The following is an 18,881-nucleotide window of genomic DNA, read 5'->3' on the forward strand; positions in this document are numbered from 1 at the left end:
AAAACAAATCTCCTACCTTTTAAAAATTAAGCTACAAATACTTTTATTATGTACGCTTAGGAATATGCTTTACCTTAAGGTGAAGTGTAGAGATAGCGTATTTCTCCTTGGTTTCTCGCTTTTTCAGAGTGACTTGGAAATCACCGTAAAGTCGATGACAGTCTGTTATCTCTGAAGGTGGAATGTATTCCGTACACTTTTCCACTTCATTTTCGACGAGATCGGTCAGCATGATAATTACTTTGGACTGCTGCTCCCAAATCATCCGCCAAAAGTCGGTAACGGTCGACTCTATTGGCGCTTGGCACGCGATATAATACTTTGTGGCGTTTTTAGGTCCCTGAAAAATTGGCGAGCATTTTTAAATCACATCCAAATTGAGATTCTACGAAACAATTATACTGACATATTTAAAAATTTAATTAAATACAGATAAAAATAACTTTATTGGACTATCAAAATGGTACAAAGATTTTGATAATTCAGCAGAATTAATTTTAGATACCTATAGCTAAATTTTTAGATACTTTAGCAAAATTGTTCTTTCGTGCATATAAATAATACATACAATAATTTTCAAATATTTTCTAACAATGAAACTAAATATCACTATTTGTATTAAGTATGAGTTAACCTCTTTATTAAATATGTTATATCAGGAAATAAGAAAATGTAAAATAATAAATTCATTTTTTAGTTAAATTATTAATATTAATATATATAATACGTTATATATAAAATATTATCAATTAAAATATAAAATATTTTTTTATCTACTAAGTTTTGTTCGAAAGGAAAACAAAATAATAATGTCTACAAAGATCAAAGAAATATAATTTATCTTATTTACCATTTTAAATTGAAACTCATTTCTTCATTAATTATCGCTACAATTAATTTAACATTGCAGGGCATATTCGTGGAAAGTTTTAATTAATAATATTATATTTTTAGAAACTCGACTGGTGTAGAGTTTTGTTTTTTTTTTAAATATATTTTAAAATATTTCTTCTATTTATAGATAATTATCAAGTATGACTAATACTCTATTCAAACGCGCAATTGTATTTTCAGAATATTGCGCGATCTTATCGAGAATTGAGCGAAATTAATTACACGTCAGACTGGGTTCCATCGACCACATTCGGCGCGCATTAATTGATCGTGTACGCTCTGTAATTGCAAGACGTATGCTATATACAAGGTAGAAACGTTACGAATGCTAGCTTGATTCGCGATATGAAGCAATCCGAAGGCGGAAGCGATACCGCTGTATACGCTTATCGATCGATCGATTCGCTCCTAATGGAAGTCTTGCCCGTTGCCCTCGAATCTCCCGTAAAAGCGACTTAACGCATATGAGATAAATGGGCTCTCTGTATCCTTAGGGTGCCAGGCACCACAGGATATTCAGGAAAAGAAAAAAACACGACTCTTGCGTGTTTATATACTTTTTCTCTGGACTTTCATTTCTTAAGCGAAAAAAATTTCATAAGCGATAAATTGAAAATTGCTCAGTCGCGGCGTACTTTACGTTTATTGAATAAAATTGTCACGTAAATTGTTGCAACATCATACACGTAATATATTCGCGATATCCACTTGCGATTTATACAACAAAAGAGAGTCCGCGCAAGTTTTTCTTTCAGTATTACTATTACTACAGATTGTCTCTATCAAAGTACGATTTGTGTACTAAACAATCGCAATGCGTTTTGGACATTGCTAAAACAGATTTAATCAATGTAGATGTATGAAATATTCCAAGAATTAATAAATATCTCAAATATAGTTAAAATAAAACATACTTTTAAACAAAAAAGATATTACTGAAAGATAAATTAAATAAATTTTAGAAAAGTAACTTCCGGCACCAAAATCTATAGTTAAAAAATAATTTCAATTTCTTATTTTAAGATAATATTATCAAAAATATAGAAGCCATTTTTTAACAATCCATCCACATATACTGTGGGTATGTAGAACTGATTTTAAGAATCTATCTATATATATTGTAAATAAATAGAATTCTGTCTAGAATTCTGTCATATTATAGGTCGCCCAAAATGAGTTCTGTCAAGTTTTCAATTATGAATTGTGTCTTTTACTTTGTTATGTATTATACAACATATTTCATCATTATTTTTAATGATGAGAAATCAGGGTATAAAAATTTCCGTTTTATAATTTCATTAATTTTTTTATAAATTCTGTTAAAACATATATACTACCAGTAGTGAAAAACTAATATACATAACGTGAACTACAGATTTTTAGTACAGGCAGTATACTTGTATATTAAAAAACGGCCAAAGACGGATATGATTTTTTCAGACTTCTGCATGAAAAGAACGAATTTGCTGAACTAAAAATTTAGCTAAATACAGATATGAAAATAATTTTGTTAGACCATAAAAATAATTATGTGGGAAATTTAAGCATAAAAGTTTTGATATGCAAAAAGTTTTTATATTCTAACAATTAATTTGATTGTTCTCCAACTTTATAAGCCATTATTTTCAGATTTGTATCTAAATTTTCAGATATTTCAGCAAAATATTTCTTTAAAATCAAACATCAAAATAGCAATGTCCTTTCCGTGTGATTTCCTTAAAATGTACGAGAAACGTACATACGTTCCAGGTAACCTTGCGCTCGCGAGATTAGCCTTTGTACCTTTTTGACCCCGTTTTATGAATTAAGGCTATGAAAGACAAACTATAGTTATAATCTGCAGACAATTCCTAACGCTTCCGCGTCTAAGTTCCCAGGTTGCGCGATACAATGCACTCACTTTCCCGGCGATGCGTATTACGCAATATTTCTTTCCCACGGCACCGCGAAAACGCTTTACTACACTTTAACACTTTACAGCATTCTCTGTATGACGTGGCTGACGTAATCTGATCTCGCATATAAACACCTCATTATCCTAACGACATAGATAATTCATGCAATTCTCCCATGGTCTATGTAAAATCGAGACGGGTATAAGTTAAAATAGATCATCTGTTTTTCATTTGACGCTACTCGCTATTGATTCACAAATTAATTAATCCGTATTAGGCCTTATCTATTATATAATATTATACAATGGTCGCTCAGTCTATAAGCCTATATAGTCGTATAAGCTGTGTTGCAGGTTGCAAGCTTGCTGTGACAGCTAATCTGATGCTTCAATATTAAAATTGAGCGTCAATTTTAATATTGACATATCAAATTGGCTGTCACAGCATGCTTGCGACCTGCAACACAGCTTATACGACTATGGTAGATGAATTCTCAACACAGGAACATGGATTTACAATCAGGATTCCAGGACATAGCTGTAAATCACGCTCGAATTCAAGTGCAGGTTATGGCTTCATATTTCGTCGTAAATGCCGGGAGAGAATAAAGTCTTTAACAGCAATGACGCGTGTGGCAGTGACAAAGATGTCCCTTGTGAACCACGCGATGCGTGACGAGAGATACGTCCGCGAAATCAACTTGAACAAAAACGTCTCACTTACCCGCACGTAACTAGCATTAATGTATTCGGTTAAGACGTCATTGTTCAGTCTCTGTAACGGCACCCTCGTCTCCGGAAGCGGAATCACGTTCGCGTATCTATTCTTCACCTCCGCTCCTGGGGGCAGCTCGTCTATCTTCGCCGAAACCTGGGGTATGCCCGCGAACTCCTCGTTGATTGCGTTAACGTCGTTACAGAAAGATGAAAGCCCGGCGAAGTTGAGAGGATGAGAGGGAATGGCGCTCTGAAATAAGAGAATACCTTTCATAGGAAACTTCACTCGTAGCTTCGCTCGTGGAAAAAGAGACCGTCGTCTCACTTCGTTTGATCGAGCACTATCATGGGAAATCGTTCGATATCGATTGACAAATATTTTCAAAATGCTAATTTTCGAATATGCTAATTTTCTAAATTTAATTAAATAGAAAAATATATATTAAGTAGAGAGATTTGATCTGGAATTATAAAGCAACTCTTTAACTAAAATACATTTTATAATATTTCCGATATACTAATTTTCCCAATTTAATTAAGTAGAAAGGTACACATTAAAAAAGTAGAAAAATTGATCTTGAAATATGAAGCAACTTTAAATGTAGCAAATCAAATGTACGTGTTAACGAATTAAAGTCAAAATATATTTTTAAAATTTTAATAACAATATATATTATATTAAAAATTAATACAATTCCTTTTCTTTTTAACAATTGTATTTATAATTAAACTTATAATATCAACATTAAGAAATTATTTTCGGGAGATATATCAAATAAATTCCTTGCGGAACTAGTGGTGATTAAAAGCTAATTATTGTTATCAATGTCTATAAATGCTTTCAAGATAATGATTTATCAATACATTTTAATAAAACAAAATACATGTTGTCCACATAAAATTAAATCTGTGTTTCAGAATATAGTTTACAAAAAGAATTTACGCAAGAGTTGTTATATTTAATAAGGTCAGCAAAATTCTAGCAAAAATCTAAGTCAACTAACGGCAAATATCAAACAAAGCAACATAGTTAACTTACTGTGATGTGTCGATCCAATCTACTAAACCAAAGTGTTAATATTATATATTGCTATCATTTTACAACTTGGACATAGATATTATTGCTCTTTTTTACCTGAACAATCAATTTAGATCTATACTTGCGTGATACGTAACCACTATATATAAAGAAAAAAAAATTACTGCTGTAAAATGATAGAAAGTATATAACTATGTATTAATAAAAAAATACATTGTCAGAACAAATTAATTGTTCCTTTTTAAAAAAAAATGTCCTATTATGTTACTAAAATACTAAAACAATGTCTATTAAAGAAAAAAATTATCGTAACATTGTTAATTAAGCTAGTTTAAATTTTTCATAAGTAAATATTTTTAAATTAATTTACATGACGTACAAACTCTTAATGTAGCTAAAGTATATATATATATGGATCGAAATATTTCTGTAATATATTTTAAAATTATTGATTAGACTTAAGATTAAATTCCTATAAACAGCACAATAAAAATTCAAACAGTCTTGAAAGGGATGTTCATGATTAATTTAATGGAACTTACCGAATCTTCAAAAGTCGGGTTGCCGTAACTTCTCTTAGAGGATCTTACCGCACCTTTGCGTCTTACGCTATTGTACGCCGAAACGCTGTCGAGGCTGTAGGCGTCCAAGGATACTGGCCGGCACCGTTCTCCGTAATTGAATCTCGTTTGCCTCTTTCTCATTATGAACTGTAAGTAGTTATAGCTCAGGTTTAGCGGCCATTACGTTCGACATGAAAAGCAAAAGCTGAAGTAGCGATCTTCCACTATTTGCAAATTTGCAACTCTGCTCCGTAACTTGTCTACAAATACTCACGATATCCCGAAATGCGGTGACAGTTAATTTAGCCGTGCATTGAATCACGAACTGCAGTTCGCCAGCATGCAAAATACATTTACAAACGATAATAATAACGGTATATCGCGGGCTATAATTTTCGATTTAAGGCTCCTGTTTACTCGCCAATACTCGGATTGTGATATCAGAAGAGAGAAAACATTCAATAAAAATTCTTGCATGTTATATTTGAATAGAAATACTTTTTAATTAAACAATCAATAGAATAGATTTATAAAATATATCAAAAACTATCTTCTTATTCCTGAAAAACTTAAATCATATAATATTTAATTTTTTGTTTTAATTACATTATTAAATTATCATATATTTATTATTTTGATAATTTATCATAGTTTATATTGTAAACGTCATTTCGTTTTTAGTGTGTGTATAATTCGTTTCCAAATATGATTATTCATTTTAATTAACGAAACAATAAAGGGGAGTTTTTGAAATATTTTGCAAGCGCACGGTTCTATCGATTATAAGTATTGTTTTATTAAAACATATTTCAATATTAAAATATTGCAAGAATTTTTATTGTATATTTTCTCATTTCTGACGTCACACACATTGAGTGACGCATAGTAATGAGTAAACGGGAACTTTAAACAAATCAGTATACTGGAGAATTGTATAATTACGTGTGTTTCTTATTTAACTCTTAATAAAAAAGATGATTATAATAAGAAAATTAATTATCAGTTAGATCAATTGATGCAAATGACATTTACGTTATTCTCTTTCTTTTTCTAATTAACTGTAATTTAATCAGAGTAAAAAAGTAAAACTGAATTTAGCAAGATTATAATAATTGTCAAATATAACGATCAATTATAATTGTAAATCATGCATTCTGATAAGTACCTTTCATTGCAATTAAGTAACGACACCTATATTACCAATTACGCCACATGACCGACATATCTGAAAAGATCTTGAGGAAATCTCACGACAGTCAGCGAAATAGAAAACGTATTCGAAGCACACGTAGCAAACGGGCCATTTCAACATCATTATTCGCATGCACAAAGACACGGCAAGAAATACGGCGCAGCGACACTGATGAAGTGTGGAACGCCGTTTGCTAGTCAATCTAATCAGGCATTCAAGGACAACCGTATGTGCGAATGACATTTCATTTCTTCCGGCAAGAAGACGCGACGCCAATTTTCTTATCGTTAATTATACGTTGCGTAGTATTATATACGCTTCGTAATATTTCCTCATATGACTGCGCGTTCGATAAGCGTATTTCAAAATAAATCGCATCAATTTTAATACCATATTAATAATTTATATAAATTAATATCATATTATCGTCATTATTTATATTCCATATATATATACACATATTTTATGATACTGCCGTTATATAATTGAATAAAAATTATAATTTAATTTATAAAAAATGCCAATAATTCGCCAGAGAGTGTTGTTCTTGCGTTTATATTAATATATTTAAATGCATATAATATATCGAAAAATTATAAGTTTTCTAAAAATGCGTTTTATCGCCACGTTAAGCACGTTTTTCATGCTAAACTTATATTTAATGAAGTTATCAAATCTGCTCATTAAGAAAGATTGCATTTATAACGATGAGAGTACATTTTCAAAAATAGAATAATACCGTTGTATTTCCTAACGTTGTGCAGTAGATAATTTTCTTCCTCTTCTATATTAATTTATTCGTTAAGTTTCGTTAGTTCAAATTCCATCCGATGTTATACGACTGTATTATACATTCATTAAAATTAATTGCTGTGCAAGTACGATATTAATTTTACTCAGGATCAGGAGAAAACGTTACGCTGTAGATCTTGATGTAACAACGCTATTATTGAAATAATAGTAGAACATATTCCAGCAGTAAAGTTATATAATCTAATAAGAAATATTAATGTAACCGTTATTTTTTGCGATTAATGATGTCGTTAATATCTAAAAGAACTAAATTTTTTTCTATTAATGCTTACAGAAATAAAATTTCTTTTACACAAGTATAATCTGCAAATCTCTTGATTTCTCGTGAAACAATCAGCTTGCATTCGGTGTGAGTCACATATTATATGCATGCATATTATTATAAATGTCATAAGTGCGAGTAAAAAAAGAAGCATAAAATAAGCTGTCGTAAAAGTAAAAAAAAAAGTTCGTTCGTGCCACGAAGTCATTACTCGTGCATCGCGTATTATCTTTGTCATTCCGCGCGACGGAGAAGAGAACATCGTCTCTTTCACCTCCCAGGTGAAAACATATATATGTTATCATAAGCGTATTACGTACACTGGAAGAGAATTATGAGTGTGAACAGATGGACGGACGAATAGACGGTGACGAACCGACACGCGGAACGTAAACCTTCCGTGAACAGAGGTTTATCGCCATGCAAGCGCGACTTAGCAGCAGGCTACGTCAGTGAGCAGAGATTTTCGCGGACCTGCGCAGCTGTCATCTTGAAATATTAGTATTTCCTGCTTCGATTCCTCAGTAACGTGCCGCGTGATGCGTGAGAAGAGCAAAAACGCATGCGACATACATTTACAATTGAAAAAAAAAAACAAGATAGAAGAGGACTTGAGGAAGAACACTCAAGGTTGAAAATTCTCGCAATCATGTCGCTTCGTCGAAAAAAATCCAGTCGATATCAACTAAAAGCAACATAACATCAGGGTTTGGAAAATTATTTCATAAAAGTAACTTATTACCGGTATTCGTTACTGATTTACAAAAAAAATTCGTTACCGCATCATTATTTAAAAACTATAATGAGTTGTTACAATTTCCGTTACTTTTTTAAATTAAATTTTGATAATTTTTTTTGTAGAATGGCATCCAATTATTTATATTGCTAATTAATCAGTTTAACATGAGATTTATAACGGCACAATTATTATGGTAAAAAAAACTCGCTTATGCATGTATCATACTCTCTAAATTTTTTAAAGTGAAATCTTATTCTAAAGAGTGAAAACTGAGTCACTAAAAAAAAATTTGTAATCTTTAAGAATGAGATTTCACTCATTATAATGAGATTTACTCTAAAAGTTTTAGAAAGTACATACACGTGTACAAATAATGATTGTATTTGTTCAACAATTATATTGTTGAGTATAAAATTCTAACATGGATGTTATGTTATTTTTAATTGAGGTCAACTGAGAAATTGAATTAATCTTACATGACATGCTAAACAATTTCTACGCTGCGCCTTTTATTTTGCGTGTATGTATAAACACGAAAAGACTAATTTAAGCATCAATGTCTCTTATAAATTAAATATGATGCATAGATATCTCCAAAATTACTAAATATTTGTAGGTACAAAACGCTTATTTTTAAAAACGCTTACCAGAAGGCCAGCTAATAGAAGTAAGCAAATAAAGGCCACAGAGGAGACCACGACGACCGCTATTGCGTTTCCGGAGTCCGTTTCCGATACCAAAAGAATCTTGTGTATCTGGAAAGAATGAATGACCTAAGAAAATTTAATATAGAGATACTTTTCGATTATTGTCATTAATTATAATAACAATTACTTCATAATCACTTATGGCATCGATCGATTAATAGAGAAAGCTAACGGAGAAGGAGCGCTTCATAGAAATATTTTCAATAATAATCGAAAATTACTCGCGAGTGATTTCAAGTTAATAATCTTTTCACGAAATGTGCCGAAGCAAGAGTTATAATGGACTATGAACTTTTGCTGATGTTCGACAGCCAGTGTTTTAATCCGCGCTCGACCTTCTCCGCCGTTTTCAACTTACTCTCACTGGGAAGTTGGGAGACACCTTGTATAAACTTGGTAGAATCTTCGTCATGGCGGCATCAAACTTGCCGTCCTCATCGATAACGTAAATCATGAGAGTGATTAGAGAAACGTCTATGGATGTCGGTGACACATTCTGCTCCTGGCAAGGGTTTTGATGAATCACAATTTGTTTCGGCTGTACAGGCCTGCAAAATAAAATATTCCGCACTTTATAATATATGACAAGTGCATTTTTAATCAAATCTCATTCATAATTTTCAAACCTTCATTGATATAGGTAAATAAAGCTTGTATATTTTTGCGAAAAAAAGAATGACATTTATATTATTCTCTTTTTTATAGTCTCTATAAATTCACATATTTTTGAAAAATTTTTTATTAATTTATTATTATTTATCAATATTATTATACTGTTACATGGATTAGCTTCAAGCATAAGATTTATTTATATTTTAATTTATTTTTAATGTATACAAAGATATAAAAATATACCATTGCAAAGATTTAAATATCTAAGTACATGAAAAATATTTATATATTACATGTATATAATATATTTTTAAAATAATGTGATAAATAATAAATAATAGTTAAATATATAATAACATTAGTCAATAAGGTTTCGATAACATTGATAAAACCTGTATTTTGTGCTTCTCTATTGACTTTGTTTCTTTGTGTCTGATATTAAAAAAATTGTAGCATGTCATTTTTGCAATCAAAAGGACTTGTTTTTTTGGAAATGTAAATAAACGAGTTCTTCTTGTATAAATGCATTAAATAAATTTTATGTAGTTGTTAGTAAATCACTTACAAAACTTTGAAGGAAGCTATACACGTACAGCTCATACATGTATTTCGATTATCAATTTGGAAATCGAGATAAAAATTGATTTTCCTCGTATGCTATATATTATTATGTATCTCTTCTTACGTAGTTAAAAAAAAAATAAAGAAAAACTTTAAACTCATCTCGCTATTAAAAGAAAATAATAATAAACCATTCAATACCAAAAAATTGTACGTAAAGTATAATCGTACGCTAAAGAGTTTTTACTTGTATTAATATTTTTATTTCAGCGAGCAAAAACAATTAACAATTATTTTATTTAATAAAAAAGTGTTCAGTTAGTATATTCATACATTCAACTTTAAAAAATATTCACAAGAAGAATTAGAATAAAAAAATTTTGCAAATCACTCACTTGTTCAGTCCATCCCTGAGAAAATCCGCGAGCGCTTTCCTTAGATTCGACAACCGAGGACAGACCTCGTGTAAGGTACCTTCAATGATTATTTTAACTAATAACGTGATCTCATCCGGCGACGGAGTTTGAATATTTTCCGTTATCTCTTCTTCGGAAGATTCCGTAAAACTCATTGTACTCATTGTACTGAATATTATTGGCTCCAAAGTAGTTGTAGCCGAAAGGCCCTTTGTGACATTTATCGTTGTCCTGACGCTTGTATTCGATGGAAGTTCCGTCGCGCCTGAGGCGGACGTTTCGGTGATGTTCGCATCAAAACTTGAATCCTTAGATTTTGAAGGGTTCTCGGTAACGCCGGAGGCTCTTGTGTCATTGCCGACAGCGGTAGTAAAATCGATAACGCTTATAGTAACTTCGTTCATCTCCGTTCGATTATTTTGACTCTCAGTAGTGCTCTGAGTAATTGTCGGACCTCTGATAGTTTCGTTGTGATGCATATTCGACACTTGATCCGTCGTTGGAGTTCCGTCTTCGATCGTCACAGGAAGTTCGGTAAATTCCTCTGGTTTCATCGCAGTAATCATGTTCTCCGTTGAATTGTCCGTCGCGGACGAATTTTGGATTGTCGCTGTCCTATAAGGTATCGTTTGTTCCTCAAAAGTTTGCCCTTCGATACTCTTCTCGGTCACGTTATTTCTTTCCGAAGAGATCGCTTCCGTAAGACTAACAAATTCAAATTCGATAGATGTAGTCGTTGGAATTGGGAATTCGTCGGGATTTAAAGTGACAAAAGGAGGAGTTTCAGTGGTATGATTGACACTCGAAGATAACGGTCGCAGCGTGACGTTCGTTTTCGACGCAGATTCCGTAGAATTCTCGAGAAGCACCGTGGCGATAGTATTGACTTCCGCTGCCGTCATCGAAGTTTTGAACTTACTCGCTTCTGTCGTCGCATTTTTGTCCAAGGGAATGACACTCGTGGATTCGGTAACGACAAAAGTTGAACGAATCATCATAGCTTCTTCCGGTTCCATCTGAACATCGGTATTCAAAGACACCGTCTTAGATGCATGTGTTTCTGTGGAACGTAACGTTGACAATTCCGTTGTTCCGCTGAAATGTGATTTCACTTCTTTGCCATCCGGAGTCAGGCTCACTTCCGTTATTCCATTTCCAGTCACGTCGTAGCCTTCGTCTCTGCTTACAATCACTTTCTCCTCCTCTTTCACACCTGACGTATTATTTTCGTTTGACTTCGATCGTTTCATTTCCTCATTGGCTCTTGCGCTGCTATTAAATCCTTCCGGAAAAGTTTCGTTCATTGGTTCAACTTTAGCCGAAACACTCGAGACTGCCGTCACTGGCATCAAAGAGGAGAAACTCTTTGTCGTAGAATTCGTGGACTCATTTTTCTTGTTCGGCTTGTGCTGTTGAATGCTATTCTCGATCACAACTGAAGGTTCTGTGACAACGAGCTTCTTCTCGGATTCGCCTCTTCCGATCGTATTCTCGTAAGCGGAAGATTCTTCCATAACATCGCCGTCTTCCTTTTTCAATTTCATATTAGCCTCTGTTACTGGCTTCTGGAATGATACTCTACTGGATTTTAGATACGGATAAGGTTTTTGATCTATTTTTTCCGTGCTGCTTTGCAAGCTCTGAGTGATCAATGTTTCCCCATCAGTCCTCATTGAGGCTGTAGTTTTCACCTCGTTATTCGGAAACTTGTTAGCTCCGGAAAACCCGATAGTTCTGCCTTGTGGAACTAGACTAGGAGTGGTTTCTGGGACGGATGACGTACGTTCTTCAAGTCGCACGCTTTGAGTTGTTTCGGGCAATTTCACTTGGCTCTCGGGATCCCCTATTGATTTCCATTCTTCCACACTATCTATCCTCTTAATAGTTGTATTAGAAATAGAGAAGTCCATGTTTTGTTCAGAACTATCATTTTTATCTTTCGCGTTAATCTCCCCTTTCTTCTTAACGTAAACTTCTTCCTGATTATTCAGTTCATTAAAAGAATCATTCTTCGTAGTATCATTCGTAGTTATAATCCTTAGTACCGACAGGTCAGTCACGTTCTTAACTATCTCCACTTCTTCCTTCGGATCACCTTTCTTACGCGATTCATTCGCGTCAATCGAACGATTTTCTGGGCTAGTTTTGAGATCTTTTTCCGTCACAGTCTTGTAAAAATTATTGAAGTTTACATGCGTGTCATTAACTAATGAGACACTTTCTTCGTGTTCCTTCTCATCGATCTTCTCGAGATCGAACGCTTCGGATGCCGTCGTTCCTACATCGTTCACACTTTTTTTCAGTTCTAAGGACTTTTCGCAGCGCACCGTTGTTGATTCCCGATCATGATCCTCTACTTCCTCCTTTAAGTCAGTTAAAATTGTATTTTTGTCCTTTCTCGAAACGACTTCCTTATGATCAAGTTTTATCATTTTGTCCTTCTTTTCGTCGGATTTAATAGCGTCATCAAATATCGATTTCGAGGTTGTCGAAAGGAAATTTGCGGTTGGCTTGAAGGTCGGTATGTCTTGTTTATCCACAGTTGCGTTCTTCTCTTCATACTTGACGGAAGGCTCCTTCCTTACCTCTTTAGATTCTGATATCTCCATGTTTGCGATTAATTTTTCGTTAATAATATTTTCTTTTGTATTTGGAGATGTGGTCTTCGTCGTATCGGATATTTTTTCATGGTTGAAGGATTCTTGAAGAGATACATTCTCTAGATTTTTACTGTCCTGCTTCGAATCATCGAAAGCTGGTTTCGCGGTCGCCGCAGTCAGTTCGTTCTTCCGGGAAAGTCTGAGAAAATCTTCAGAAACGACTTTCGTACTGGTGCTTTTTCCGGAGCTTTCAACAGCAATTTCTCCGTACCTCGGTTTCCTGCTTCCATCCAACGATGAATTTTCAGATTCATCGCTTGTTTTTCCTGCGTTTGAATTCGCATGTATCAGTATATCTTTTTTTTCATCTTGATTCGCATTACCGGTAATACTGTCGGGTGATCTATTTTCTGCGTCATGAGTTTTTCGATTCGTTAATTCGATATTTCTTCCATCGTTTTCTGTAAACGATCGATTTTGATGGATCGAGAAAACTTTTGTTAAGATTGTCGTAGATCCTCGGGGAGTCGACGCTTTTTGGGACTCAGATTTCTCTGATGTAATCGACACTTCCGTAACTTCCGCCACCGCATTGTCAAAGAGTAGCAGCGAAGTGCCTAAAATAGCAAAGTTCAATTTTATAACTTTGTATTAATACTCATCTTTTTTTTTTTTGATAATGCTTATTTTATGTTTATAATTATTTTCTACTTCAAATATATATAGAGTGTCTTATTGTATAATGTTTTTGTTGATACTAAATTCATAAAAATAATTAAAATTGTTTAATATATAAAAATGCCACGAAAAAGATGTCTTGCGTCTTTAGGTTTATGACTATTTTTTCTACCTTATGCGTTAATCTATCATCTGTTATTGACAATCAATATTGATCTATTATCTTCACAATTCAAATATTATTGACTTTTACTGCTCTATTAACGTTATCTTTTGATTACTCATGTGTAGGTGCTGCACACAGTATAGTTCATATTTACAAGAATCAGCTGATATTGATAAAGTAACTAATAACATAATTCTAACTGATGCGCTGTAATATATTGTTTTAAGAAAACTTTTAACAGTTCATTAAAATTATTAATTCTATTAGTTCAAATTACATTTGAAAAAGTTTATGTTTAGTATTTAATACTTTAATTATAAAATTAAATTGTTATGTATACCAGGATAGGCCAAAAGTTTGGACAATCGAATATCTTATGACAAACAAAGTATTTTTAAGAAAAATGTTTTATACAAAAGTTGTAAGGTTTCAATAATCATCAAATAATCATCAAACGGCAATGCTTATTTGACCTTAAATGTAAGTATGGTGGAACTCTTAAGGTCAACTTTAAATTTTTAAATAGGAACCCCCACTTCTTACAATATTATTGCAGCTGAAAAAATTTTTTTTAGAAATCCAGCATTCTGTTATGAGTTTTGATAAAAACATTTTTTACATATTAATATTATAAAAACAAAAAAAAATAAAAATTTACGATTTGTATTCGAAGAAGATTTACACTTTCAAAGTTCGTTAATTATGTAGAAAAACTTAAGCAGAAAATTGACTCTTATATATTAATTGTTCTTACTCCATATAATTTTAGTCGTTTGACGTTAAAAAAGTTGAATTATGGTAATAATATGCAACAAGCGTGTTTGTTTGATGCATGAAAACAGAAGTTCCGCGAGCTCATCGACAACAACGACAACTGGTTTCTATCATCGCTCGATGCGATAAAAATATGGCGTGCGTAGACGAGGCATTTAATGGATCGAAAAACCGGTTGTCCGTGGAATTACCGGCGAGTTCCTTTGGAACTATTCACGAGGTTCTACGATACAGTTCGCATTTTGCAAACTGAAAGCGCTCGCGCAACCACGGCACGGCGAGAACATGAGTTTGAATATTAAACAGACCTCGGAATTATGCAGGGGCTTCGAGTGTGTCCTCGTGTTTTGCTGATTTACGTCGATACAACATGACTAGTCCTCTCCATGAACACCGAAGTCGAGATAAATATTTATTGTATTGGTGCGCGGATTTGCAGCGAGAATTTTCCAACTGATTTCTACCTCGATTCTATATATTTCCGATAAATACTAAAGATTTTATGGCAAAGTGTCGATTCCGTGAACTTGATTATTTAAAAGAGAAGATAAAAACATTTTTTTTATTTTGTATCACCATTTATCTTGTATCACCATTTATCTATTATCTATTTGCCCAGATTTGCATATCTTGACATTTAAAACGTATGTATTTTCAGCACCGTAACAATTTTCATTCCGAAATAGTTACATTAAAAATAAGAAACAAGTACATTGTTATATTTATAAATTTTATTACAAATATTTAATAAAATTAAAATTGAAAAAGATTTAAGATATACATTTTAAACAAATTTATATTTGAAATATATTTTGAAATACAATTAAAATAAAGATTCTGTATAAAACGTGATATAAAGTACGCGTATCCATGTACACATTTAAATGTTGTTATCTTCTCGAAGTATCTCTTTATGTGTAAATTTCGTATTGAGAAATATTTCTGGAAATAGCATCATATAACATCATATAACACGAAATATTTACATATATAATCAGATTCGCAGAATGTATCTTGATATTGATGAAAAAGACATTTCATCTATTAAATTATATAATTGAACTGATAATTGATCATTTAAAAAATAATTAAATTTTGATGCACGTGAAAATTACATAATTATTTATTAAATGTTTCTTCCCTTACAATAATATGATTCGAGTAAGCGAAGTATTTACTTATGCAGCGCACAAAGTCTTTTAATAATAGATGTCTCTTAACTCGTTAGTTAACACGCAACTTCTTTAACGTAATTACTGAGAATTTGCACATTGTTCTCTAATCACACAGCATTCTGCTTAACAATATATCTAAGCTCATTTAAAAAGAGTTAATATTAATATACATAAAGTGACACGCGTGTGCGATTGTTTTCTTATTGCAATGGTATTAAAAATGATAGGCTATATTGTTTAAATTTCTTCATTTCTGTTGGGAAATACTTACTAGTCTACCACGTTGGAAACATTGTTAAAATAATTACCAACCTCATTGCTACTCGTTGCGTCATCGAGACGCCACTTATCTTACAGACGTTAATTCCGGCTATAATTAATTAAATTCGCGAGAATTCTATCGCTATCTTTAACTCATACATTAACTCATGATTCTTTTAAAGAAATATATTTTATATGCAAATAGATACATGTAGGATATCTAACATCTAAAATCCGGATATTTCTTGTAATATTTTTCTCAGACTTATCAGCTTAGTTAAATATTCAACAAAGTTATAATCCACTATAAACTGAAAGATGACGATCGAGGTGGAATGAAAAATTTTGTTGATAAGTTACAAGTTACAGTTAACTCGCGAGCATGCAGCAGACCTAACAGTACTTGGTGCAGTCACCTCGATTGGCAAGCTTTACATCACGAGTTCACAATGCAACAGGATGCAACTGAAAGATGCTAGTCGATTCTCTTTGGCGGCAATACCGCTGCATGCAGTACTCAAAACAAAAATTGTGTACATAGCGTAAAAAAACATTAACCACAAAATACCATCTTTTCTTGCTTTTTTATCAACGCGAAGAATTTGACATTCTATATATTTTCGTAAATAGTAAAAAAAACTATGAAAAATAAAGAAGATAATTCAAATATTTTTCGCAACTTACCTATGCATATTCCTAATACAAAGATAAATATTTTTCTTCGCATCATTTCTGACCGTTAAATCTTCTCGCTCGATCTGCAACAGAAAACAAAATATCTTTTCAAAACTGCATAAAAGTCTAAAGTTAATGAATAGACATTTAGAAGAGGGCTCAATCCGGTAGCCGAAACTTGTAATTTATTTGTATTTAAATTAAGTTTTTATTTTATTATATTTTTCAATTTTACTTTTCTCTATTTGTAATTTATTCTTTTTAATTGTGTGAACAATTTAAAAAATGTGTTTGACTCTTACTTTGCCCTTTATTTATTGTTGGTTATTTTTTAATGAATAGAAATTAATCATAACATTATCTGGTCGTTTTATATATATTTAGAAATAAAATGTCAATTTCACATTGAAGTATAGAAGTAGTAGAATATTTGTAACAATTTTTAATAAATATGCAAATATAAGTTATAGAAGAATATATATATATATATATATTTCCTGTCAGTATATTGCAGATTGATATTCAAGAAAAAGTATCCATCAAGAACTTGGAAATGGATACAGTATACGCCCAGCACACAATTTTCAACATTGTGAGGATGACCTCGTTTACGAGCCTGTTCACCTTAGGGAGTAACATAAAACTCCAGTCCGCAATGCAGCGCGAGAGCTTTATTAAAAGTTTTCATCCTGCGTTAGCAATGTTGCGCGAAGATGCAGTATAAGTCGGCTAAGGATGATCGGATGTACAGATCTTCCTTCAGCTTTTTGTTATTCTCTTGAATGTACGTTAAAATACTTCAATACTGTTCAAATCCAATTTTGTAAAAAAATATGGAAAACTTCTTACGAAAATCAATTATTTTTTTATACATGTAGAGATTGCATAGCGCATTTAAGTTGTAAGGAAAATGCAAAAGGAATATAATATTTTCGGATTTCACAAAAACGATTCCGATTCGATGGTGTAAATGAAACAAAGTTGCGCTATAGTCTGATTGCAATTACTCAATTTCCATAATATGTAGGCTGGTACATTCCGCTATTCAACGCTTCGTTTGCTGCACGAACACGCTTCTTGCTGATAGCGTGCAGGTATCGTTCACTGAACGCATACTTTACGGTTTAATTATAGAAAGTAATCGTAGAAAGTATAATTATCAATCATCAGTAATGTGTACAGAGACGCACAGTGCGTATATCCTAACTAAATAAATCTTTTTATCGTTTATGATGTATATCGTTTATGATTTTATCGATTATTATTTGAAATATACATGAAACTGTTTCATGAAACAAACTCCAATGCGAAGTTCGTTTCGTGTAGTTTCACGTATGTTTCAAATTAGAAGCATGAAGAAGTCGGTCAGTAATTTCAATTAGTTATGAGTTAACTAACTCATAAAATTAACAAGTCAAATATGAAATAAAAACATAAAATTTAAACATTTCAAATGTTTCAAGCTTTCTTCAGATATTAAATATAATTTAAATTACTATAAAAGATTTGAAAGTATAATGTAATCTTACTTTTTTTTATCTATGATTTTATACGATTATAAAATCTAAAATTGTATCTCATGCAAATTTAAAATTTAAAATAAGAACTAATAATATGGAGAAATTCTTTTAATTATTCTCTTTCGTCCAACTGCCAAAATTACTCGAATAAACATAACGATGACTTTCTCACTTTGCATTGAACTTATAAAACCATATTCTGCTTTATCGCTCTTATTTCAGAACACATCGTGGCAAATTCGCGTGGCGTATTCCTTATTAATTCGACTCCTGGGAGAGCGTGTCCAAAGTATCTATTAAATCCCATAGGTATGTAGCTCGTGGCACTGTGTCAAATAGCCGCATAAGTGATGCTTTATAAAACGGCGCGGCGCGGTATGGACACCGACAATTGGAAGTTGTAACTCCGTCGTACGAATGAAGACGTAACGTCTTTCCGAATAACGTAATTCCAACCCAGTGTCGTAATGAGGTTCATTTACTCTAATGCTCACGGAATTGACGGTGTATACAATTAGTGAATCCATTTACGTTACATCTTCTGTATTTCGAGCAAATTTAAACGTCTTAATATGTACAAGCAAACATCTTATCGATTAAATAGACTATATAGTTGTGTCGTA

At 32.4% G+C, this 18,881-nt stretch overlaps 1 protein-coding gene across 1 annotated transcript in view; it reads right to left on the reverse strand.

The window, feature by feature from the left end:
- The window catches only part of LOC108751130, a 59,073-nt gene that overhangs the window by 1,965 nt on the left and 38,227 nt on the right, over positions 1–18,881 (reverse strand). Inside the window, exons 2-8 of the mRNA XM_018491167.1 lie at positions 16,748–16,821; positions 10,389–13,626; positions 9,179–9,368; positions 8,761–8,868; positions 5,087–5,254; positions 3,513–3,755; positions 74–340 (exon numbers count right to left, since the gene is read on the reverse strand). Of these exons, the coding sequence (XP_018346669.1) occupies positions 74–340; positions 3,513–3,755; positions 5,087–5,254; positions 8,761–8,868; positions 9,179–9,368; positions 10,389–13,626; positions 16,748–16,793 (4,260 nt within the window). The 5' untranslated portion in view covers positions 16,794–16,821. The remainder of the gene's footprint in view (positions 1–73; positions 341–3,512; positions 3,756–5,086; positions 5,255–8,760; positions 8,869–9,178; positions 9,369–10,388; positions 13,627–16,747; positions 16,822–18,881) is intronic.

Source organism: Trachymyrmex septentrionalis, unplaced genomic scaffold (assembly GCF_001594115.1).
Source record: "Trachymyrmex septentrionalis isolate Tsep2-gDNA-1 unplaced genomic scaffold, Tsep1.0 scaffold40, whole genome shotgun sequence".
Taxonomy (NCBI): domain Eukaryota; kingdom Metazoa; phylum Arthropoda; class Insecta; order Hymenoptera; family Formicidae; genus Trachymyrmex; species Trachymyrmex septentrionalis.